Genomic DNA, 25,452 nt, shown 5'->3' with positions numbered 1-25,452 from the left:
CACTAATCAAGAAATCACATGTTGTGTGAGTGTGTGTGAGTGCACGCATGCATCTTTTGCTCTTGTGACCACTGGGCACTGAGCGGGCCAAACGTCTTAGTATCATTTCCTCTCTCCTTCTGTCTCTCCCATTCTCACTTCCTCATTCACACTACAACATCCTGTAAACACAGATGTAAATAGCACTGGGAAAACACATCACTTTGTTTGCGACCATATTTTAAACCTGAGATGATATATTGTGAAATTTGTGTTTCTTCACCCCACTGATGATTCTTCTGACTCAGTAACTGGAACAGTAGAATTTGTAATGACGACTGCACATGACCAAAACCAGTTCATCTGTGTGTGTGTGTGTGTGTCAATGTGGATAAGTGACAAATCAATTTCAAGAGCATAGCAGGGCGAGCACAAGTGACCATAGACTGATGACCCCTTTGCAAGCATGTCACCTTTACAGTTTTACAGTCACTGACTCTGAGGAAGCCCAGTGGACTGAGAGAAGGTGTGTGAGGTCGGCTGTTGAGATAAAGGGTAACAGAACCTATTGCTGTGAGAAGAATGAGGAAGCCAGGGATGGGACATTTTTCTATGGATGAATGAAATCACAAAGACTGAGAAAAGGAGCAAATCACAAAGTACACACATATGACTCCTACTTAGCTCCTACACACACAGATAGATACACACATATATGGCTTTGACAAAGCCAATGTGAGACACACGCAAATGTGTGTGTGTGTGTGTGTGTGTGTGTGTGTGCGTGTGTGTGTGTGTGTGTGTGTGTGTGTGTGTGTGTGTGTGTGTGTGTGTGTGTGTGTGTGTGTGTGTGTGTGTGTAAGTGACTCACCCCGTGTCAGTTACTTACTAAAGTGTCCTTTCCTTTTTACTTCACACCTCTCCAGTTTGCTATTTTTGGGTCATGTTAGCAGAACTAGTAGTATCTCTCCCTCTCTCTATCTTCCTCTCTCTCACTCTCTCTCACACACACACACACACACACACTACAAGATGCAAAACCCTTTGGGGGTGTTTTTGGAAGAGCTGGAGGAGACGTGCATCTTTTATGGTGCACTGGCACAGTAGCTGATTCGATGGAGCAAGACAAAAATATCCAGGGTTACTCGCAAAGTGAAAAATATCGTATTGCATAAGATGGTGAAAGGACCTGATCACGTAAATGCAACAGTAGCTCTCTCCCACAAAGGCATGCACACACAACAGACACACACACACACACACACACACACACACACACACACACACACACACACACACACACACACACACACACACACAGTGATGTCCTAATAGTGTCCTGGGGCAGAGGCGGGCCGGGGTAGAGAAACTGGAGCTGAGGCAGTGTGCTGACTCAGGGAACAAATCAGTGTGTGTGTGTGTGGTGTGTGAGAGAGAGAGGGGGAGAGGGAGAGAGAGAGAGAGAGGAGAGAGAGAGAGAGAGAGAGAGAGAGAGAGAGAGAGAGAGAGAGAGAGAGAGGACATTGAACTTGCGTGTGCACGGACCAGAATGTCCTGACCACCACTCTGCGCACGTTATATTGTTTTACTCACCACTCAGAGGTTAAGGCCGAAGCTGTTTTCTGTCGAGACAGCGGAACCAAAAACACAAAGTCTTACTCTTGATAGAATCCCATTGAGAAAAAGGAGAAGTAAAAAGAAATATGTCTGTGTTTGTAATTTGGCTTTTAATCTGCACTCCTCACTTGCTCTTCTGAGTTGCTGCTTTGCCAGAGGTAAGAGTTTAAGTCCCATTATACTTAATGCCCAAGTCATTTTTTATTTGATTTGCTTATGATAATTATGTGATCAGACAGATGTTAAACCATACTCAGTAGAGCACAGACCTCCAACAAGGTCCAACAAATACACCAAATCACACACAGTCATAGATATCAGTTCCCTTAATGTGCCCGATTTTTAAATATATATATTTATATAGATCCATATATTATTCTGTAGTAGATCAGTGGAAATGTTGAAAGTCAAAGAAAGCGGAACAAAATGAATGAATAAATCCTTCATCCATCCCCATCCGCTCCCATGGATTCTTCCCTGACCCTAGAGAATCCTTCCAGTTTTTGTTTTTGTGCAAATCTGTGTTTTTTAGTAATCTTGCTTACAATCAAACTAACCAACCAACCAACAAACGAAAAGGGGTGAAAACATTTGGTGAAGGCAATTATTCTAACTCCTTCAGAAAGTCAAAAAGAAGGTGAGTGTATCACTGCCCAAAGTCTCTGCTGTAAATAGACCCACAGCTAACAATTATTTTTATTATCGATTTATCTAACCTTACTTGAACCCTTGCCCTTTCGCCCATGCTTGTTATTGCCGCCTACTCCTGAGCACTTAATTATAAAATCTTCCATGATGGATTGTGTCTGACCTTTAGGGTAAGTTCACTTTTAGTTTTACTTCAGAAAAAGTGCTCGGCCTGTTAAACTAACGTGTGTCGTGCTCGGTTAGATTTTGCAGCTTCCATGTTTCTCAGCTGTTACTTTGGTGAGTACAATGTTTTCACAAAAATATTTGGAAATTATGGGCAGAACTATAAAAATACTTGTAATAAACCATCCAGGCTCTTCACACATTGAGTATATGTGTGCACAAACATGAGGTGTATGGGTGTAATGTGATGTACTTATACAGCCTGTGCTCTAGACAGAAGAGGAGCAAGTCAGCAACATCCAGGTGGTTTTGTTTTACCCTCAGATTTCACTTCCCCCATTTCTCTCTCTCTCTCTCTCTCTCTCTCTCTCTCTCTCTCTCTCTCTCTCTCTCTGTCTCCCCCTCCGACCTCTCTCTTTCCTCTCTCTCGCCCGTACTCATCCCCTTGTTGTCTCCCTGTGTCTTTCCTGCTTCATTGTTTGTCCTTTCTCTCTCTCCGGCTAAAAATACTCGCTGCCCTGTCACTATAACAGATCACCTGCGAGGAAATTTGTTGCCAGCAGCGGACAGTGTTTGATAAAGCAGCAACAACACACACACACACACACACACATTGGACATACACAAGCTGTGAGCCTGATACTATAATGGTGTCAGTGGATTAGTATTTGAGACTGAAACATAAAGTGTGTTTGTGTGCATGTGAGACACAAAGGTGCAGAGAACCTCGTGGGACTAACTGTGCTGTTGAGAATGTATAGGTGCAATAGTTACATTAGGTCACAGCAGTCGGAGTGCTGGAACAACAGATACTATCTCACTTAGAGAGAGAGAGAGAGACACAGGGTTGCACCTGTGCTGTTCAAAATAACAGGAATATATTGTGTGAGAGAAGAACTATGTAGCGTAGCAGACAAAGGAAATATGTGTGAATACGTGTGAAAATGAGTTTTCATGCAGGCGAGAGGAGGAGCGGGTGTGAAAAGGAGCGGGGTTGACGGACCACTCTTGTGACTCGTAAGAAAATTAAATAAACAACAACTTCTCACTCCTGCTTTCACACTCGATGTGCATCTCAGCCCGAGTCTCTCGGAGAAGACGGCGTGAGGTGTCGCTGCGCGGTGCTCGGGAGAATTTTCCTCATATTGCTCCGGTTCCCATGGAAACTGGGCAGTGACCTGTGGCGACCCCGTGAGGACCGGAGAGGGACAGAGGTGAAGTTGTCGTTTAGCACAGGTCAGTGGACGAGCATTACTGCATTCATCATCTACTTGCAGGTCACCATGGTGAAGTCGATAATCAGCCGCGATGATGAAGACAAACTGTGTCTCAGTGCATGTAATGATGTTAAAGGACGCAGCATATGAACCTGGATTCTAATAATTATGTGCCAGCTTGTCTGAACACGTCTGTAAGTGTGACGACACTGTAAACTTATTTTTTTGTATTTATATGTTTTCATTGTGTCTGTTACGTGATCATTTTCTTGCATTCAGCGGCCTCGCTCTTTCTTTCTCTTTCTCTCCATCTCTTTCAATGTGTGTGTGTGTGTGTGTGTGTGTGTGTGGGTGTAAAAGCATGTACCAAAGCCCCACTACCTGTATTTTCGACAGGCCGTGCTGTCTCATTATCAGAGTGACATTTGTGCAGTCCTGTGGAGCCATCTGGATCCGTCCCACACACATGTGAGAGAAACCAGCCCGGGTTTGGATCTGACTCACATCAAACAGCCTCTCTGCCCACACGCGCACACTAACACACACTAACACACACACACACACACACACACACACACACACACACACACACACACACACACACACACACAACACAAACACAGACGGCACGAATAGAGCAGTTTCCAGTGGCGAATATTTGACATTTAACGAATAGTGAGAGATTGAGTAAAACATTCCAGCAGATGCTTCACAGTTAGAGTTTCCAATCACAACAACGGAGGGTCATTGAAAATACACGCATATAAAGCTGTTGACAGCTGAAGAGCTAAGCCAAGTGGCCCACACTGCTATAATGTCAGTATCTGTGGGGTGTGTCATCTCAAACTTGTGTGTGTGTGTGTGTGTGTGTAGGTGTGTGTGTGTAAGTATGGGACAGCCCCACAATGAAAGCAAATGGCTGGTTACATGCCACAGGTTGGAGTTGTGAAACTGCGTGCAGAGCAGGCACAGAAGAAGGAGACGAGGTACCCGACTGCTTCATGGTCCCGGAAAGTCCCGAAGTTGACTCTTTAATCAAAGGTGTCACTTTAATGTTAGTTTCAACAAGATGAAAATCACAGTGAAAGAACCTGGTACGAAAAAAGACCTGACAGCACTGAAGATGAAGAAATGAACAGTTTCTATGGAAATAATATTTGCAAATATATGGCAGAAGTTACAATTAACAATGAATGGAAGCACTTTTTTGTGTTAATTCACAGGTTCTTCTAAATTCCTAGAATCACTACTCTCTGAAAATGTCTGTGGTCTGGTTTGTGTTCCGTATACTGAAGTTATAGGAGAGAAGAGAAAGACAAAAAGGCCTGTGTGAGTCAAACACAGAAGAGATCTAAGAGTGTGTGTGTGTGTGTGTGTGTGTGTGTGTGTGTGTGTGTGTGTGTGTGTGTGTGTGTGTGTGTGTGTGTGTCAAAATGCTGCATCTGGAAAAATTTTATATCCTTGTTACCGAGGGACGTTATGACTGGTGTGAAAAGACCAAATGTAGTTTCACTATGACTGTGCCAGTTCAGAATGTCTGCAGAGAAAAACACACATGTGCATATATGCAAGTGACCCAAAAGACCTCAGAGTTAGCTAACGGAGTCATTATCAAACAAATGCTATTGGTGCAGTGTGAAAAATGCATGCACATATGCGCACATGAGCGCTCTCTCTCTCTCTCTCTCTCTCTCTCTCTCTCTCTCTCTCTCTCTCTGAGGCTCTCTACGCAGAATCGCGGGCCTCCAGAGTCCATTACCTGAGTGGCTGTGTGCATGCAGGTTGCAGTGTGCCACTGTGATGTTCACTGGCATGCTAAAGCTCTGCTGCATGCAGGGTAGGCCTCTCTCTATCCCCCCCTTCATCTCGCTCTCTTTTTTTCCCTCCTACCTTCTCTCATCCATAATTGATCGCTCCCACTGTACCAACTTCATTTGCTGGCGGTGAATAATGAATGAGACACGGAGTGGAGGCGCTTTTTCCTCTCCACTGGTTTGATGCCCGATTAGCCGTTTACAGTGTATATAAGCTATCCGTGACCGGGCCTGGGGTTTCCAACGTGTGCCACCAAGTGAAGAGATGCTGCCAAGAAGGCTGCTCCTCCTCAGGGAGATGAGGCATGACAGCGTGAAGAATAAATATATATATATATATATATGTATATATACATAACAATCCCATTGATTAACATTACGTAAAACAGAGAAACAAGCATCATTCATCACCAAGCAAGCATGTATTCATACGTGAATGAAGCTTGTGACGCAGAGAAACAGCTGGGCGGTTGCATGGAGATGAACTCTGTGACTTACGGTGAGTGTATAACTGCCATTATAGCAGAGTCTTCACACACACACACACACACACACACACACACACACACACACACACACACACACACACACACACACACACACACACACACACACACACACACACACACACACACACACAGGGCTGCACATGCTACATACTGTACCTGGCTCACAGTCGCACAGTTTCAAATATACACTCCAACTCACACGCACAGACACAAACTGTCACCCTGCCGCAGTGAGATGTGCTGAGGTTCATGCCATGTGATGCACATTCCACTTACCTCCTCTGCACAGCTCGATGGACTCTCAAGCCGTGTCCAACACGCAGCCTCACTCACTCGCTCACACTTAACCACATTCATTAAAATGCACGTTTCAGTTCCACAATGTGCTGCAGAAGTGCAAGGGAGGCAATTTAGAACGTGGGGGCCTAAAGATGACGGTACTGTTTGTTGGGTGGGTGGGGGTGGGGGGTGGGGGTAGAGTTACATCAAACAGAGCCTTGAAACGCCACCTCACATGTCCTCGAAAAGCTGACACGAGTGGCATGCCCCTACCCGTCCTCCCGCACCTTCATCCCCTACTAACACACACACACGCCCACGCCAACACATCCTCATTCATGAAAAAAAAAGAGGACATTTGCTGACACGGGCATGCACAGATAAAAGAGCCACATTGTTACCAGTCTGCTGTTAGAGAAAGTTGTAATTGACAGAAGGGGCTCAGTGTGGGCAGCAGAGGGCTGACGACACAGCAGCTGCTGGACTTGAACTGCGAAACCGATGGAACCAGTGTGTGTTTGTGGTTTGGAAGAACGGCGACGGCGATGGTGAGAAGATGGTGAGACGATGAGGACGTGGAAGAGGAAGGCAGCACTGAAGAGAAGGAGAAGGAGTTCAGTTTAATATCTGAAGTTTAATATCTGAAAAGCTGGTCACACATCTACACACACACAGACACACACACACACACACAGACCCTGAGTGTGTTCCTGCACCCTGTAGAGTTAGAGGCTGTCTGAGTCTGAATAAGTCCTGATCTGCGGAGGTACACAGAGGCTCAGCTAGAAAGACAGACAGGGGAAGGGTGACGAGTGAAAAGACTAAGAACACAAGGGAGCATGAGTGCGTGAGAATGAGAGATGTACTGTAGGGAGCTGGAGGGAGATGGAGAGCGAAAGCGCGAGCGAGAGAGAGAGAAAAAGGGAGAGAGAATGGATGAGCATGAGAGTGTGTGAGAGAGATAAATAGAGACGGAGCGAGCGGGAGGAGGGGGAGAGTGTAAACAGCAGAAGGTTCACTGGGTTCAGTGTGCAGTAGAGGAGCTGAAAGATGGGCATCAGAACTCAAAGCCCAGGGGACTGGATAGTGGTGCGTGACTCACATACTCATGCATGCATTCACGCACACACACACGTACAGTATGCACATGCACACACAGAATCCACGATGACAAACATCTAAACGCTATTTCATTTCCTAGCATGAACCATTACACACACGAACCCCAGGGAGACAATATGAGACGTAAATAATGAAGCCATCTGAGAAGGGTGACACATTGACACATCTTTTTTTTTTTTTTGTCTTTTTTGTTGCAATACTGCCAACAAATGATTTTACAACTTCTCATTAGTATTTGAAAAGATCTGAACCCTTTTGGGACGTTGCTTGATGGCAGCATTCACAGATTTAGTCACAGTTTTGTTACGAAACTCGCTGTGGTTTTTGTTGTGACTCACGAAATACAGTTTCATGGACAAGAAAAACAAAATGTAATTGTTTTTTTCTTTTTTTTTACAAGTTAACAGGTCACTCTAACCATGTTACAGTGCGGTTTGCTTTTTCATCCTGCAATGAATAATATGCACAGGAAAACACGAGCTTCACTGCTGTATATCAGTGGCGAGAGCTCAGCATGACGAGTCAAAGCGATACTGTCAGTCACCCGGTCCAAGCAGCAGCTTTTTCTCCACATGAGTCACCAGATCCCATTTAGATGCTGAAAAACACTGCACACACTTTGCAAAACTGACATCGCAAACCATCATGTTCGCCCATAACTGATCGCTCCACGCACGCACACTTTCACGGCTCATGTGTGCAAAACACATTGCACAATCAAAAAGCTGTGACTATGTCAGATTTCAGACCTGACACTGAGTGAGCATGTTTGCGTGCACAACACACGCAAACATGTATATCCACAGCAGCAGAAAGACTCAACACAACCGGGACGCGCCATATTTTATTGAGCTTTGTGCCGTCGGAAAAGTTTGAATAATATAACAGGTAGATACTGTAACTGTCAGATTCACTGCTGGCAAGGACAAACAGGGAGAAGCAGTGGATGTGACGGTTGTATTTATAAAATGCCGCCGCCTTCAAAAGAAGCTGTCACTCACAGTGTTGCTTTCTTTACAACGTCTGGTGAGACAAAGCTCTGCTCCGCACAAAAGGTTGTGCGTCTCGCAGCCGAAGCATCACAATCCCTAACAACTTTCTGCTCTCAAAATGGCTAATTAACACCTTGACAGAGCCGCATGCTCCTCTCTCCGAGAACAAAGACACTGCAACTGTCGCCTCTGCGTCCTGCCACATTCAGCAAACAGCAGCGAGATACTGTCGAACACAGGGAGGCTCAGAGGCACAAGTTGGAAAACTGGCAGGCAGGTGTGCTCGTGGCACTTGGATGTCTGTTGCCATGGTGACCCCCAGAATATCCCCACACAGCACAATGAGATATTTTTAATAAAGTTTGAGGGCTTTGACTTTACTGTCTGGTGCGGCTGAGAAGATGTGAAGTGAAGATGTCAACTTTTGTGTGTGTGTGTGTGTGTGTGTGTGTGTGTGTGTGTGTGTGTGTGTGTGTCTGCGGCTTCGCTGTGTTGTTCAACCTGAGAAATTCCAGCATCTAATGTCGGCAGGCTTCCTGTGTGTTTCTCAACCAAAGGTTAATACGCATGAATAATAACTATGGTGACCGTGAATAGTGTGTATGTAGGCGTGAATACATGTGTCTGGGACTCTTGTCTTAAGTGTGTGAGTGTGTGAGTGTGTGTGCAGAAATGTGTATATTTACCACAGTATGACTCACAACCCACATCACAGACTATGCTGCAGAAAAATTGAGACAACACAGTTTCAAAGAGGAAGCCAGCACTGACAGAGCTCAAAGAGCAACAGGCACAACACACACACAAACACACGCACGCACACACGCTCACGCACACACACACACACACACACACACAGCCACATGTAGATTCACTCTCACAGATTATGACACTGGAAATCCCCTTTTGTTCACCTGAATGAATTAAACCTGGGAGCATCTGAAACCTGAACTCTACATTTAAAAAATATGATCATGATCATGATTCATTTCCTTAAAGCAACTAGAACACGAGACACAGCTGATTGGTTGTTGAGCAAGATATCAACTAATGATACATATGTGTTTCCTGATGTTGAGTGTGATTTCTTCTGTGTATGTTATTCGCGGTGTTTCATGAAAATAGAAGTGGTAATGTCATTTTTTTCAAGTTATCATTGTGGTCAACTGCAAACAGCAGGTGCTTCCTTTAGTGTGAGATAACAGTGTAATACACCATCTTCACCAGCAGATGCCAGTATCTTCTAACCAGTGAAGTTGAGATGAGGAAATGTAATATATAAGTGTTGTCTTGTGAAATGTCCCTCAGACTGTTAACACGTCAACAGTTGTATAAGTTGTTGTTCGACCATAATAGAACACAGCCAACTCGTGGTGCTTCCATTTCGGAACAGGTTCGATATCTGACGTAAATCAGCTCTGAAAAATCATTTCTGGCAAATGAAAGTACAGTTAAAAAATATCTCTGAGGTCAGAGGTCACCACAGCGCCTGAAAATGGCGGAACATCATATCGTGTTCTACAGCATTTCTCCTTCTGCTTATGTCGTCTGCAACGAGTTCCCCTTGACATTAGTGGTTAAACTGCAACGAGCTCGTCCAGCTGAATGTAATTGGCTGTTAAAAGCCTCTTATTAGGGAACAGGGAGTGAGGACCTGCACGACTCCATGATGCAAAGTGCCTATTAACCCCCGAGTGCGACACTTACAGTGTGTGTTTAATCCGGTGTGTGTGGGTACATGTGTATTTTGTAATGATGTGAGTGTGTATACGTGTTTTCTGTAATGATGTGCGTGTGTGTGCGTGTGTGTGTGTGTGTGTGTGTGTGTGTGTGTGTGTTTAATGACCTGTTATTACTGTATACTGCTCAGACTTGCATTAAGAAACCTCTTTAACAAAGGCCGCAAAAAGAACATGTTTTCATTTTCAAACAGCAGAGAAGTTATGCAAATTCTTTTTATTGCATTTCACAAATAATATGTTGGCAAACCCAAAAAGATTTACTGCGCCACAAACTCTACAAAGGCTCATGAGTGGAGATATCAGGGGCAGAGTCGGCTTTCGTTGCTATTTATACATAATTAATGTCTAAATTTTTAATACGCCGCTAAGACTAAATGTTATCAGGTCATTAATAAAGGGCAAAGGGGTTCTCACCTTTTAATTAGCTGCCAAGGCTGCAGCCGTAAATGTTAATAACCTGTGGATGCTTCCACCACTCGTTTCCAGAAGTGGTAAAATTGTCAATGCTACTGCATTCAAGTGCCGTCTGAACAGACAGAGCAATGCTGGGGGAGAATTTACACCAGAAAAATTGATTTTGGGACCAACCTGGGATTTCCCAATACAATAATTACCTTTATTAATTAACTACGTTTATACATTTTTAATGATATCTAATTGAATTTGTAATTTAAGTAGAAGATCATTCATGACCAAATGCTAATGACGTTCTCTCCAGACTCGGCTAATTCGAATCAGTAACTGTTGGCACCTGAGGTAATATTCAATCTGGTAAAGATCAGCTGCTTAAAGGGATAGTTCACCCAAAAATGAATCTACTCACCACTATGCTGGTGAGTGTTTGAGTCCGCAAAACACTTCTGGTGTTTCAGGGGTAAAGAGCGTTGCAGCCAAATCCAATAAAATTGAAGTGTGCGGATCACAACGGACACTTAGGCCAAAAACATGGAGTAAATGACTTGAATTTGAATGTCGGGGCTTACAGACACTTGGATGACACCACAGGAGCAGGATGGAGACATTTTATGTTTTTTCTGTTGTTTTGTACGTTTGAAGAAGTGGTCACCATTTACTTCAATTGTATCAGATTTGGCTGCAACGCTGTTTATCTCCTGAAACTCCAAAAGTGTTTTGTGGACTCAAACACTTCACCCACCCCCCGCTCCATCGGCATAGTGGTGAGTAGATAATGAGTGAATTTTCATTTTTGGGTGAACTATCCCTTTAACATTGTTGAGCATTAGCGTGCCGATGTTAGCGTTCAGCTCAAAGCTTCACTGTGTCTTACAGCCTCTAGGGATCAGAAGAATGTGCTCCTCTGTTGATTTGATTTTGACCTTTCTTTCTTTCTCTGTTGAGTTCCCAAACTATGGGAATTGCAAAACCAGAGACCCCTTAAAATAGAATACAAATTAAAGGAAAAATGCAAAAGAGCAAACATGATATGACCCGATGTAAAAATTAACTATTGGGTCCATTCCATGTTTTTTGTAATATATAGTAGGTAATAAGAGTCAGTCGTGTAAATGCATCTTAATTTAAAGCAGCATTTCTTCTTTCACAATAAATCGCTTCAAACCTTTTTTAAACAAAGTGATTAAATAAATAAACAGATAACGTGAAGATGGTTGAGATGGGAGGAGTTTAATCCTGGTACTTTCCTCAATATTATGTAAAAAGCCCCTACGCCTCCTGATCCTGCTGACCCCCTCGTTGTCACAAGTTGGTACAGGCCACAGTGCCGTAGCCCACTATGAGACTCTCCCCCCTGTCCCTAAGCTGCACAGCTCCCTACAACCCTGGAGTGAGCCTGTCTGATAGAGAGAGCTAGACAGAGTGTGTGTGTGTCTGTGTGTGTGTGTGTGTGTGTGTGATCACAGAGGCAGCCGCCGAGATGAGAGTGTGAAGCAGTGAGAGGGAAAACCCTACAAAGAACAGCAGAGGCAATCAGACGTCAGCAAAAAAAGACAGAGCAGAGCAGAGGACAGAGAGGAGGAGAGAATCAGGGTGGGGGTGGGGGGGGGTAAAGGACCATGTGAATCTACCATCTTTAGACCATGTGCCAAAGTCAAGAGAGGCAATGACTAGATGACTGACCCCCACAGACACACACCAGCATCCTGTCCTGGAGCCTCGACAGGGAGGGACGAGAGACTTCCACACACACTCCAGGGGTAAACGCACGCTCTTCAACCAATCCCCACATCCACTGGATCATGTCGTCCACCGGGTCGACCAACCACAACAAGCGACTGGCATGTAAGTAACCAACACTGACCAGAAATGTAGCCCAGGAGAAAGTGGCACTGAGTAGACTTGCAGTGCTGCAACTTTATGACCTGGAGAGGGAATTACTCTGCATTGTTGCTGTTGTGTCTCTCAGTCATTCATCACATGAACTGGTCTCTTTGGGGTTTAAAGGAAAATGTCATTTAATGGGAAAGGGAGGCATATTGAATTGTGCAGAGCGGATACATTCACTGCCACTGGTTGAGCTCCATATCAGCTCATTATTCATTATTCAGAGCAACAAAAGAGTAACGGGTTAGTTCATCTAATAACCGTTAATACTTGACATTATACACAATATGCAATAGCCGGTTTATGCGTTGTCACTTCCTTTTAAGATTTTTGTAAGTTCTCAGAAAACTGCCCTGAAGGTATAATTAAAATATTGCTAAACTACAACCTAAAATAACACATATTCATTTATTCATGTTGCATCCTGTTCCAGCCCTGCACCCTCATTAGCAGCTCCTGCAAAGATCCAACTGTCCAGAGTGATAACAGCAGCCATTCACGCCTTTCTCGTTTTAACCATAATTAGCCCGACGTGCTTAATGGAGATCCGACGCCGTTGAGCCAGATGAGGTGTAATTACAGCGAAGAGGAAACCGCTGCTGCCTCGAGTCTGACTAAAATAAATGAAGAAGGTCTGTACTTAGAAACGCTAACTGCTACCTGCTCGACAGAGAAACGCTGTCTTGCCGTCTAAACTGAACAAATGACCCCACGAGAGCTGCGGCTTCAATGAATACGTTTCTGCGCGTGGGTGCGTGTGAGTGTTAATGTACAGAGAGCAGAGGCGGTGCACTACAGATGAGCCCTGTGCAAACTACTCAAAGCCCTGTTTTGATTGACCCTAATGGGGAGCAGTGGGCCCGGCTGGAGGTCATCTTCGCATTTAGCCACGAGTGAAGTGCCTTAATGGCTTCGGGAATGGGAATGGGAACGTCCTGGGAATACACAATCTGATCAGACACTTAGAGAGTGGTTGGTCGGACAAGGTTCAAGGTACGAGCACAGCATTGGGATCGTGTAGGAACCTGAGGATGGACGGGGAACTGATGGAACAGATACAGTCTTCAGGATAGAGAGGAGTGGATAAGTAGCCACATCGAATTTTGAATAATTTCATGTAAGTATTTATTGTTCAAGGATTATAAGGCTGAGCTTCCAGCAGTATGACGATGATGAGGATGAGGATGATGATGATGATGATGATGATGGTGGGGGTGGGTGCTGTGGCAAGAGGCCGGACGTGGTTTCACAAGTGAATTGTCTGGGTTTACTTTCTACTATCGGCTGTGTGTTTATGGATACGTGTGTGTGTGCGTGTAGACACGGGAGTGGGGAGGCACGGCTGGGGGGGAGGTGGCTGTTGTGGTGCAGTGATCTCACCCATAAATGATTTATGCTCCATGGACTGCTCTGTCTAGCCCCGGCAAGAGGAAAAGTGATCGGCTCTGTAAATAATAGCAGCAATACCTGAAAGTGATTTGGCTGTTTACGACCGGGAGCTGGGTGACACCATCTTTGAGTCCCAGTGGGGGACGAACGGGCTGAAAGGGGAGAGACGTGGAGTTTTGAGATAGATGAGCTGTCACATGTGAGTGGTCACAGAGCGCAAACTGCCTTTCTGGCTCCATCTCAAACACACAAACACCCAGAATCTCTGTTCTCTAAAAAAGCAGAAGGATGATCATGGGATTTCTTTCCACTAGCCACAAGGGGATTGACGGCCAAACCATGTGACTCCTTGGTTCAAAAGGAACATTTGTTCCCTGCTTCGAGCGCCGTTCCCAGGACTCTTGATATATGACTGCACCATTAAAGCGGTTAACGACGTACGTATTGATTTAGAGGTTAATGTTTTCATCTTAGAGAAGGTGCTGGTACAGTAGCCAGAAATGCATACTGGGGCAAAATAACACAACCTGAGGAACGGACGTGTCATTTGTCACAGTTGTAGTGGAGAACAGAGACCAGCACTGTGTTTTATCAGGAGCAGAGCAGTGGACGTGGTAAAAGGATCAGACCCTGGAATAAGAACCAGAAGGATGAAAGAAATCATGTGCTTCAGCTCAACTGTCACCTCTGGCCTTCGACCACCCACCCCCACCCCCAGCCCGTCAGAAACACACACCATGTCTAATTCTTGTGTTTTTTTTCGCGGAGAAGATACGATTTCATGTGATATTAAACCCGCTGAAATTATTTTCTACAACGTCTGCATTTGCCCTGACAAACAGCTTACACACCAAATATGCATGGAGTCACTGAACCCTCGTATTTTTCAGTTTGAGGCTAAGCTGAGGAAAAGCCTCATTCAGTTAAGCTTTGCCTCAAATCACTGACACTTCATTTGATTTTACCAGGAGTAAGGCACAGCAAGCTCAGATCTCATAACACCACATCCTCCTTTCTCTGACAAACACCTTTCTTTATTCATATGCAGGTAATACACAATGCACACTACAACATGCATGCATCCATCTTCACTACAACACACAACATGCATGCATGCACATATACTACAACATGCATGCATCCATCTTCAGTACAACACACAACATACACTACTACAACATGCATGCATCCATCTTCACTACAGTACACTATCTACACTGCCACATGCATGCATGCACACACAATACAATCAAGGCAGTAAGCTGCATAGTCATGCTCTACAATGAGGTAGGAGTCCCATGTTACAGGGTGCGCAGTTGAGGGATTGTAGCAGCATCACGTAACAGTAAGCCCCAGGTAATTATGGTTCAGTGTGCATTTAATTCGGTGTGTGTGGGTATATGTGTATTTTGTAATGAGGTGTGTGTGTGTGTGTGTGTGTGTGATATACGTGTTTTTTGTAATGCTTTGTGTGTGTGTGTGTGTGTGTGTGTGTGTGTGTGTTTAATGACCTGTTATTACCGTATACTGTTCAGACTTGCATTATGTGTTATGGCCTTTTAGTCTTCACGCAAAGAAGTAACCCCTCTTCTGTGCTAAGCTAAGCTAGCATCTATACGCTACATTAAAGGAGACGTGTGATGCTTTTTCAGTTTTTCTCTCCTTCTAGTGTGGTATAGCAAGTTTTAATGTGTGTAAAAGGTCAACAAAGTCTTGCAGTATAGTCCACTTACAGAGAACACTGCTCCTACTCAGTTATCCGATACTTCCAGCGATTCTTGAAGTCATGTGACATCACAAATCACTACATTTGCAACATACACGCCCCAAGGCTGGTCCTGCGTGCACCCTAACAAAGCCAGGCGAAGCAGACCAATATTTACTTCCTGCGCTGAACACGGTTAGCTAATCACAACAGAGTCGGCTAGACGGTCGATCAGAGGAGACTGGGCCAAACCAGAAGGGGAGCCCAAAAGAGACAGGAGCTAAAAACCAAGCAGTTCAGACAGAGGCTGAAAAAAGGAGCTGCAGCAATGGACAGAGTGAGGACAGCGATTAGAGCATGTGAACCTTTTCAAGTAGTAACCCAAATAAAATGATGAACCCCAATACGAGCATTATATGTCTTATTTGAAGGAGTATTGCAGTATTTCATGGGATTTCTATGCCAAAAATAAAAAAATAAACCTGTTAGTCTGATGGGAGAAGGAATATTCCCGTATTTACTATCCAACGTGAGAAGGAGTCTTTAAGTGTCGGTCTCTTTGGGGCTAAAAGTATGATCATGATAGCTTGTTATATATAGTAATTGTCCAATTCAAGCTGAGCAACTATGCAGAACAGGTCTGTGAAACTCTGGATATCTCCACCTTTTAAAGCCTTTTTAATGTGTGTGAGGCTGCATGTGTAAGTGCCTGAGGAGTTTGCAGTAGGCTTATGCAAATAATTCATTGCTTTGATTGTAGTATTCTTACCCTGACTGGCTAAGTGGCTGGCAACCTGCAGTATTAAAAGGGCTCGTCATTAACCACATTATTTTACAGGCATAAAGGTCCTGTTAAAAAACTAGGGCTGAACCTTGGACAGGTTTGACTGGGGGAATATTCCCACAGATGGATGCTGACACATTGCATAACCTGAAGGGTTAGAACTTCCAATAATTCCATCGTAAAACTTCAGACATTAATTTAATTTGAGGAGAAAAACAGCTTCAGTGCAAAAGCCTTTAGGCGTCAAAAGACTACACCTTCTTGGGCTGTGTGCACCTTCGAAGGTTCATAAAAAAAAAAGTGGTCCCTGAAGTGAAACTCAATTTCTGATTCCTGGATCGTGTTATACAGAGGTGAGGGTAATAACACTGCTCCTGGGTCCCAAGGTAACCATTAGAAAAGTGGGTTTGAGATGTGAGACACTGCCAGAACCAGTTTTTTTTTTGCAGTAGTTGTCCTGAATTATTAATCCAAGCTTTTCTTTTCAGTTCATATTGTTTGTTCAGTTCCATCAGTAATGGAGCCGTGATGTGTAAATCAAAGATATGAAACCTGGCCCTCTCCTCCTCTCTCTTATCCTCTCCTGCTCTTTTTCCCGCTTCTCCTCCTCATATGAGTTATGTCTCTTTTCATCCTGAGGCCATCACATCCCTAACAAAGCAGCAGTCACAGCTGTTTTCTGTTCATTGACCCATCTACAGAAAATCTCTTCCAGATGACCTGTGTTACATAGAATAAATGAGGGGGACACGTTGACCTAAGAAGTAAATGAGTTGCACCTTTTAACACCAGGACTATTCCATCACATTTACGCTCACTGACCCTTCAGTTCAAGCGTTCATACATATTGTTATTACCTTCACCAAGGAGGTTATGTATTCACTTGGCCTGTTGGTTTAATAGTTAGCAGGATTATCGATTAATTTAAAGTGATTGGTGGACGGATGCGGCCTGAGCCTGGCAATTAAGAACCCATTGCATTTTGGTGCAGGTGAGAATAAGAGGTGGATCAGGATTTAAAAAAAAAACTTTAACTATGATTCATGACAACTACATAATTCAGGTTATTAGACCACTTCCTTTCTTTCTATTACATTTCTACTATAAGAACCTAATAATCATGTGTAGTATTGTTCGGCCCTGGCGGACATATGTGCTCCACTGAGTTCCATGTAGTTTATTATCATAGTCTTAATATAAAGATGGACAAAATGTCTCCACTTCCTCCCTCAATCCAGAAGAGAAGCTAAAATATCCAGAACTTTTTTTAATTGCATAGAATAACTTATTACAACTAAACATACTGGAAAAACCAATACTTGAAGATACATCAGTTTTATAAGAACAACCTAAAATGAAAGAAATCCTCTTTGAGAAAAAATGTATGTAACTTTGTACTTTGAATTTCTTATTTTGTCCATGTCCCACCCATTAACATAAGGGAGACGGGATATATGACCTCTACTGCGGTCACGTCATCTATCTTTATAAACAGTCTGTGTTTATTATGCTGCTTATTTTCCCAAAACATATGTTTGGCCTTTATCGACAGCCTCTGAGAGACTGTAATTGAAGTATGAGTAAGAAGTGCAATATCGTCTGTCAACAGCCAAGGATTCCCGTGTGGAGGTTGTCGACACCTCCGGGTCTCACAGAGCGTGGCGGTAAAATAATAACTGTAGCCAGTTTGCATGGAGACCTCCAACATGTCTTCCCCAGCAGGGTTCATTTGGATGAGTCAGCCTTTTACATACATGTGTTTCTCCCACGCAGGGGCAGACCGCGGAGCCTCAGTGTGTGTGTGTGTGTGTGTGTGTGTGTGTGTGTGTGTGTGTGGGGGGTGGGGGGTCGGGTATGTCTACTGGCTGGGTCAGGTTAAGCAGTAAAATATGATTTTTAGATGAAGAGACAATGAAAATGAAGGAGAGAAAAGGAGAGACCGAGAGAGAGAGAGAGAACTTATTCAGCCAGTAGGCAAAGCTGAGGTTTACGTAAGCTGTGCAGTTCCATCATCGTCATCAGAAGCCTCGTCATTGCTGTAACAGCCTGTTGTAGCTGGTTTGTTTGTCTCAGGCTTCCCACTGCTGTTAAATGATCATGGACACGAGCCGGGGACATCGAGGTGGCAGGTGGAGGCCGTCGCTCTCATGAGTAAATCTGGGGTCCATCCATTCCATCCACTGTTTTTACTATTTCAGGAGAATATAGACAAACACGTAGGTGACAAACTGAAAGCCAAAAATAGTTGTTGGGCCAACACGGGCCTTCACTTAGTGTTTTGATGATGATGCTGTGCAAGGCTACGTTGGAACCCAGCGTGTCTCTTTCGTTTGACTCAGACCAGTCCAGTGACACTTTCCAGTTTTGTAAGATCTGATCCGACAAGGACCTGTCGGATCAGTTTTTCTCCTTTGCAGTAATTAATTACTCTTTTTAGTATTGGAAATCAACAGCACATTGAAGTGAGTGCAGTATGAAACAAACAACAGCAACTGCTTGTGCAGAAGGTGTGAGAACTTCTTATTTGATATTATTATTATAATTCCGAACAAACTAGATGAAGCAAATCAACCCGTCAGAATTTTTTTATGACCCAAGCTGTAAATTTCTTCTATTCATCCAGCTTCTCTAGTAATCAGCAGCAGTTTATAGTTCACATTTAACAACGCCGTGAGCTTTTTATCCTTGTTCCCAGTTACTTCACCGACATCACCAGCGAGAGGTTTCCTGCCTCCACAGACGGCCTGACTGACAGAAGAAAGGTCCGGCATTAGTGCACAACAGTGGACACACACGCCTCCAGTGCAGGGGAGGAGTGACTGACAGAATGACTGGCTGGGTCTCTGGGGTGGAAACTGTCTGTACAGGGAGGCTGCGTGACACAGATGTGTTTTCGTACAGGAGAGAAGCAGCACTCGATAGATCTGAATGTAAATGAAGAGAAACACGGGACCCATCTGCAAGCGTGGTGTAAACATGTTGGTCAGGGAGGGTTGTCACATGTTAAACACACTGGATGACAACACGAGGAAAAACTAGATAACGCGCACACAGATTTATGTGCAGATAAACACACACAGTTTATATGACCACATTCACAGAGACATGAATGCACAGGCGCGGACATAAAAACACTGGTGACATGAGTCAGAGTGTCAGCTCATGCAGCCCAGTGGGAGAAGGCACAATGTGAGCTGAGGAGGTTACACAACCACCGGGTCGGCCCAACAGAGGTCACAGACCTGAGGACTGATGCTCTATTGATTTTCATGTCTTTTCACGGCCGGAAAATAAAAAACGAGTCCAGCAATGCCACACGTGACACGTCACCAGCTTGTGGTTTGCAATTTGGCACGCAAACAGCAAGAATGTTGTGATTGTTTTTCAGTGAGTAGTTCAGTGAGGACCACGTCAAATAATAATCCTAACCACACTCCAACCAGTGGCAACACCCTGACAGCTAATTAAAAGCCACCCTGTGAGAACACCGATCGTTTTGGCAAAATATTCATGCACCATGTTGCTCTGAGTTACATCTATACACACACACACACACACACACACACACACACACACACACACACACACACACACACACACACACACACACACACACACACAGAGATATCGCCAATAACTTCCAACATACATGCAATGCAAACAGTGCAATTTGGGCCACCTCCACCGCAATGGTTGCAGGAGATATTCATGCAAACGCTTGTGTATAATTATGACCACTAGGGGTCAGACTATTGTAATGAGGACGTTTCCTTTGCCTTATGAAAAGCCACAGAAAGAGCTGAGTGGATGGAAAAAGGGAAGACGATGAAAAAGAACTGAGAAAAGCATCAGATTTCTGTTCAGTACTTTCTGATATGACAGACCTTCAAGCAGCTATAGCACAAATGAGTGAAATCTGAAACAGCAATATATCAAACGCTGGCAACATCTTAACTGATCCATATTCAGCTTTAGGCGCGAACTCTTTCTATACTTATTCATCAGATAATTTTTTCAGTTTGGCAAAAAAACGTAAATCCACCAGATAATTATGGGATATGACGGAATTTGTTCTCATGAATTTAAATAGCAACAGCATAATGAGAATACACCAACTTGTGGTCCATAAACCAATCTTTCTGGCCTTTGTTCCCAGTTTCACCCACTGGTTCCCATCAGAGGTTAGTTAACAGCTCAAGAAACAAACGTCAGCACTTTAACCCTAACATCTACATCTCAATTAAGACTGTTATCAATATTTCTTTTGTCTTTTAAAAGGTATTTCAGGGAATTATATGACAACAAAGAGCCGCGGACACAAACCAGTCATTATGTGTTTCATGTTCAGTCCAAGTTTTCCTAAACAAAGACTATTTAAGTCTGAAAATTAAGTAACAAGTCCTCGTGTGTCAGGCAGAATAAGTCAGATCCTTTTTTGAGGAAACATTTAATATTAAGACACAGTAAACTGCATTAATAGTTCATGTTTTTATGTTGTTTTATTGGTCAGCGGAGACAGACAACTCTCAGCGGTTGTTGGATAACGATTCTACCCAGCACCTGAAGATGAGGGAGCGACAGCGTTTCTTTGAGGAGGTCTACCAGCACGATGTCGATAACTACTTGCCCTCTGCTCACTTGCAGATCGACAGCAGGAAACGTGAGCGACAGTCCTCTTATTTCAACACAGTGCCGTGAATGCATGAATGATTAAATGAAAAGTGGGTATGAAATATTTTTGTTGGCTGATCGACAACTGTTTTCCCATTGTTCAACTTCTCAAGAAACAAACGTGCCATTTAAGATATGTAGCGTGTGTGTTAACGCCACGTGCACTGCTCTGCTCATGTGCACAGCTCCAATGGGCAGTATCTCATCTATGGAAGTGAATGTGGACGTCCTGGAGCAGATGGACCTGATGGACATATCTGACCAGGAGGCTCTAGATGTGTTTCTAAACTCGGGCTCTGGAGCAGAGGATGGAGAGCTGGCTTCCCCACTACCAGGTGCACGGATTACTTCAAAACGACCTTCAGCCATTAGTCTTTTAAACAGAGTTTAAACTTTTAATGGAGTTCAAATTGAATTAACATTCATGAAATTCACAGACACAATAAGAAAGATGAGGTTAAAAAGTTTCACGGTTGAATTCATCAGCATTCCTATCCTTCTGGTCATCACTTTTTTTCTTGTGTCTAATGGAAAAAACGTTTAAAGATCATATCTGGTTTCTAATTTATTTGGGTGAGTCATAAAGGGATTGTGGTGATTTGTATTTTTAATTAGGCCATTGAGCAATACATTCTTTAGTTTTACCACTGTTGTTGGTTGCTTTGATGTGAAAATTACCGGTTGAGAACATATCTGTGGTTTATCAAAACGGTAAATCAACACCTGAGAGCCTGCTGCAAAACAGGGAAACATTGATTGACTGCTACACTGTTCCTGAGATGACGCTGGCAAGTGCTGACACCTTCTACTTACTTCTGTTCACAGAGTGTGAGGATGACGACGAAGAGGAGGAGGATGAAGACGCAGAGGTGGTCTACAGGGAGCGTGCGCCTTTGAAACGGCAAAACGAAGTCCACCGCGGCGCCAAGTCTCGCATGTCGTCCACATCATCTGGTTCCAGTGACACCAGTGGGGCCGGAGAGGACACGCCTGTGATCCAGTCTGACGATGAAGAAGTCCACGCGGACACTCTGCTGCTGACCTCTGCTCCCCAAACCAGGGATGAAGAAACAGAGGAGGAAGATGAGGAGGAAAGAGGCCTTGCAATAGAGGGCAGAGGAGTCTGACATCCTTCATTCTGAGTCTCTACATTTGCGTTCCTTTCTTTTGGGGAGAACCTCAGCATGGTTGACCTGGCTGTGATTCAATGTGTCTTCTGTACATCTCAAAATCAACTATGTTCCCCGAGTACCTCTTAAATACTCTGTGTGTGTGTGGAAATCCGAGTGATATGTGCAGTGTGGCAATTTATATAAATGAGTCACATCACTCCCACGCACTAACATGTTCTGGCCGAGATGATTTTCAGTTAGAGATTGGTTCCTCTTGCTGTCTCCCCTCCTCCTCTCCATTTCTTTGTTTGTTTTTACGACTTCAAAGCAACAGGCTCTGAGCAGCCGTGTGAATCCTGAAGGTGGCTGTACTCGAACTGTATGGGCAAATCGCAAGTAAAAGAACAAACGCAGAGGGAAGCCATTTTGTATTCACTGAACAAATGCAGACATGTACAAAAGAGCACTTTAAGAATTAACTAAGGCTGCTGCACACATGAGGATTTTCAACTCTTGACCAATTTTTTAAAACGATTTTTAATCTTATAATCTTCAGAACACTAGATGATTTGGCCAGAACATCAGACCACACACTTGGCCATTTGTAGGAAACGATATTACAGTGGCGATTCCAGAGACTTGAAATCTCACAGAGACTTCCCGAAGGAACATGGAGCAGGACCGACGTTGTGTATTCTGTTCACCTCGCTCTAAATGGCTATTGCGGGTTCCTGTCTGAGGCGAGTATTGATATTTACGATTCGAGGTCGGGGAGACTCCCACTCAATCGGTAGCATCAAGATTAATTTGTAAACCCCTCACACTTCAGGATTATTTGGGCAGATAATTGGAACGCCACACAGATTGTCGGAAGGGGGCAAATAGGGTCTTAAATGGTCCCTAATATCCTCTAGTGTGCAGCAGCCTATAAACCTTTTTTTTAACTTTCATTGCACCAACTTTGAGTATCTTGAATTTTCCTTGTGATTATTGGCATTTAGATTACGTTTAGATTGCATTTAGAGATGCTGGCACGGTCCAATCGAACCGTGGTGAGCAATTTAGTCTATCATTCTGTGGTTAAGCTTTTTATTTGTCTGCAAGTGGAAAATGGCTTCGTAGCATAGCATTTAGATTCAAAACCACAGCCATAACCCTATCCAGAGATGAAGCCAAAATATCCCAGATACGATCTCTGCCATCTTGCATATTTTGGAGCCGGTTGGGGGATGGAACCACCACAGTGGGGAGGTGTCATTAGAATATATATGTCAAAACCAGTTATCTTAAAGTTGTATTTGATGTCTATTTTTACTTTTTAGTTTGGTCCAGGTCCAGGTTTATGACATTTACTGCCACAAGCGTGTCATCAGGATGCTTTGGCTTCACGTTTGAGGATCTGTCATGTGATCTATCTCTGTTAACAGTCTATGCCTCAAGCTGATAGCTCCTGACTAGACGGCAAACTGTCATTCAATGTCCCTTTGTGTTTTCAGATGATCTGCATGAGGCAGAAATGAGTAAAATCAAACAAAAAGTCCCTTTTCCTCTAATTACCATTAATCGATTGCCGTGTGCATGTGCAGACGGTTTACAGTATCATGAAAGGAGCTGTAAACGCATGCTGTTTTTGTTCTTGTTAATGAGTATTTCATATTTTTCCGAACCTGTACCGACAAAGTGTTGCATTACGGAACTGAACGGCACCTGAAGCCAAGTTACTCCTCTCGTCCACGTGAGACGTAGTCTGACAGTTGAGTGTTTGTCACGTTACGAGTGATGGATTTCCTTGTTAATGCCGTGTACAATATGTATGTTTGTGTGGGTGTGTCAGGGTGTGGGCGTGTGGATGCGCACGGAAGATGTGGACCATCAACATTACAAAACAACCATTTGGCAGTGTTATTAATGTTGTGCATCTCTTACCCACTCAGACATCTTGCTATGGACTGAATAAAAATAAGGCAGAAGTTAAACCAGTTGAGTTTGGTGTATGTGGTTTACTGTCTTTCTTTTCCTTAGTAGTTGTGGTTTCTAAACCTCCTTCAGAGCAGTTAAACATTAAATGTGACATGAAAAGGAATGCTAAACATGCCTGCAAAAACATGTACAATTCTAAAACTCCAAGTTTAAATAATAATCACATCACTTCCCATGTCAACATGTAAAAGTCCTGAAAATGCAGAGTTGAGGAACTTTGGCCCAGGACCATTGTAACATACAACTTGATTTATCTCAGTAACCCATGATTTCAGACCCCAGTCTTACTCTGCTATCTAAGCAACTGAACACCAGCGTGACCGATCCAACAACATCGTAAAAGTCAACATTAGTTGATCCCTCCTTTCTAGTTCTACCTGTTTGTCACCGTTCAGTTGTCAAACATCACTATAGCTCAAGTTAACTTCCACTGTTATGTCATCTGTGACATAACACCTTCAAAGCTCAGAGAGCGTGTTCTCATCTACTCATTACCCACATACCCACAGTCTCTGTTGTTAGGCTGTCTTAAGTAAAATCATCATAGCTGTCACAATAGACAAACTTGTACAAACTGTTATTGTATTAAAAAGTAAGACTCTTAATCTCTTAATTATGGCAGTTACCACATTACATGTTTTGTGTGTGTGGGGGGGGGGGGCAAACAAATGCCTGAACTGCAGATAATAAACCGTTGCTCGGAGTCTAAGGTTAAGTTGTACCACCTGATTGTGAGACAAAACAAGAGATCCTCACTGTGACAGCTAAACCTATAGGGTGGAGCTGGAGTTCATTTCGCTGCCAAGAATTTTATTTCAGTTCCCTCGCATCTAACACCTGCAGAATATTAAAAAACCCTTCTATGATGTCCCCAAACCAACAGAGCAGGTTTTAATTTTTCCCGGAGGCATCTCGACCTCAACACTACCTCAGCTTGTAGTGTTGGAGTCACACACAATTGCAACGTCTACTACAGAAGGAGGTTTGAACTCTGGCACGTGTTCACCATGACCCTGTTCAGACTTGGTGTCAACAACAGTGATCCTTTCACAAGTGGACAGCTCTTACAGGCTTGAATACACCCTAGATGCATTGAGGACGGATTAGAGGTAATTTGTCAAAACTCCGACCACGATCACAGGTGGTCTGGGGAGGCGTGTGGCCCCGAGCTTTTAGCTGTGTGAACACGAATATGTCCTGGGCCCCCATAAACAACCGCCTATACTTAACAGACCTGCTACAGTTTACTCAAGAATTTAAAGTATTTTCACACTTCTCAGGGCCCATACATTGAACTATTTGCGGCCACCACCACAATAATAATAGGACTTGCCCCATATTGATTTTAAAATGTTTAAAATCAATATATAAAATATTGTTTCACTGTAAAGCTATGCGCATTGTTTCGCTAAGCCCCTCCTAACTC

General features: G+C 43.7%; 1 protein-coding gene across 2 annotated transcripts; it reads left to right on the top strand.

Moving 5' to 3' along the window:
• Window positions 1-11,848: 11,848 nt before the first annotated feature.
• On the top strand, window positions 11,849-24,022 carry LOC118111686 (dysbindin-like). 2 transcript variants are annotated; one of them, XM_035160497.2, is made up of 4 exons: window positions 11,849-12,343; window positions 20,774-20,923; window positions 21,120-21,269; window positions 21,760-24,022. In XM_035160497.2, exons 1-4 carry the CDS (start codon window positions 12,301-12,303, stop codon window positions 22,059-22,061), a joined length of 645 nt encoding a protein of 214 aa, XP_035016388.1. In that variant the 5' UTR covers window positions 11,849-12,300; the 3' UTR covers window positions 22,062-24,022. The 2 variants fall into 2 exon arrangements, with proteins under 2 accessions (XP_035016388.1, XP_035016389.1); XM_035160498.2 differs by lacking the exon at window positions 11,849-12,343 and adding an exon at window positions 13,263-13,502.
• The last annotated feature ends 1,430 nt before the right edge of the window (window positions 24,023-25,452 follow it).

This window comes from Hippoglossus stenolepis, chromosome 6 (genome assembly GCF_022539355.2).
Source record: "Hippoglossus stenolepis isolate QCI-W04-F060 chromosome 6, HSTE1.2, whole genome shotgun sequence".
NCBI classification, from domain to species: Eukaryota; Metazoa; Chordata; class Actinopteri; order Pleuronectiformes; family Pleuronectidae; genus Hippoglossus; species Hippoglossus stenolepis.
The sequence above is the reverse complement of the archived record's forward strand: the minus strand, read 5'-3'. Positions and strand labels throughout refer to the sequence as shown.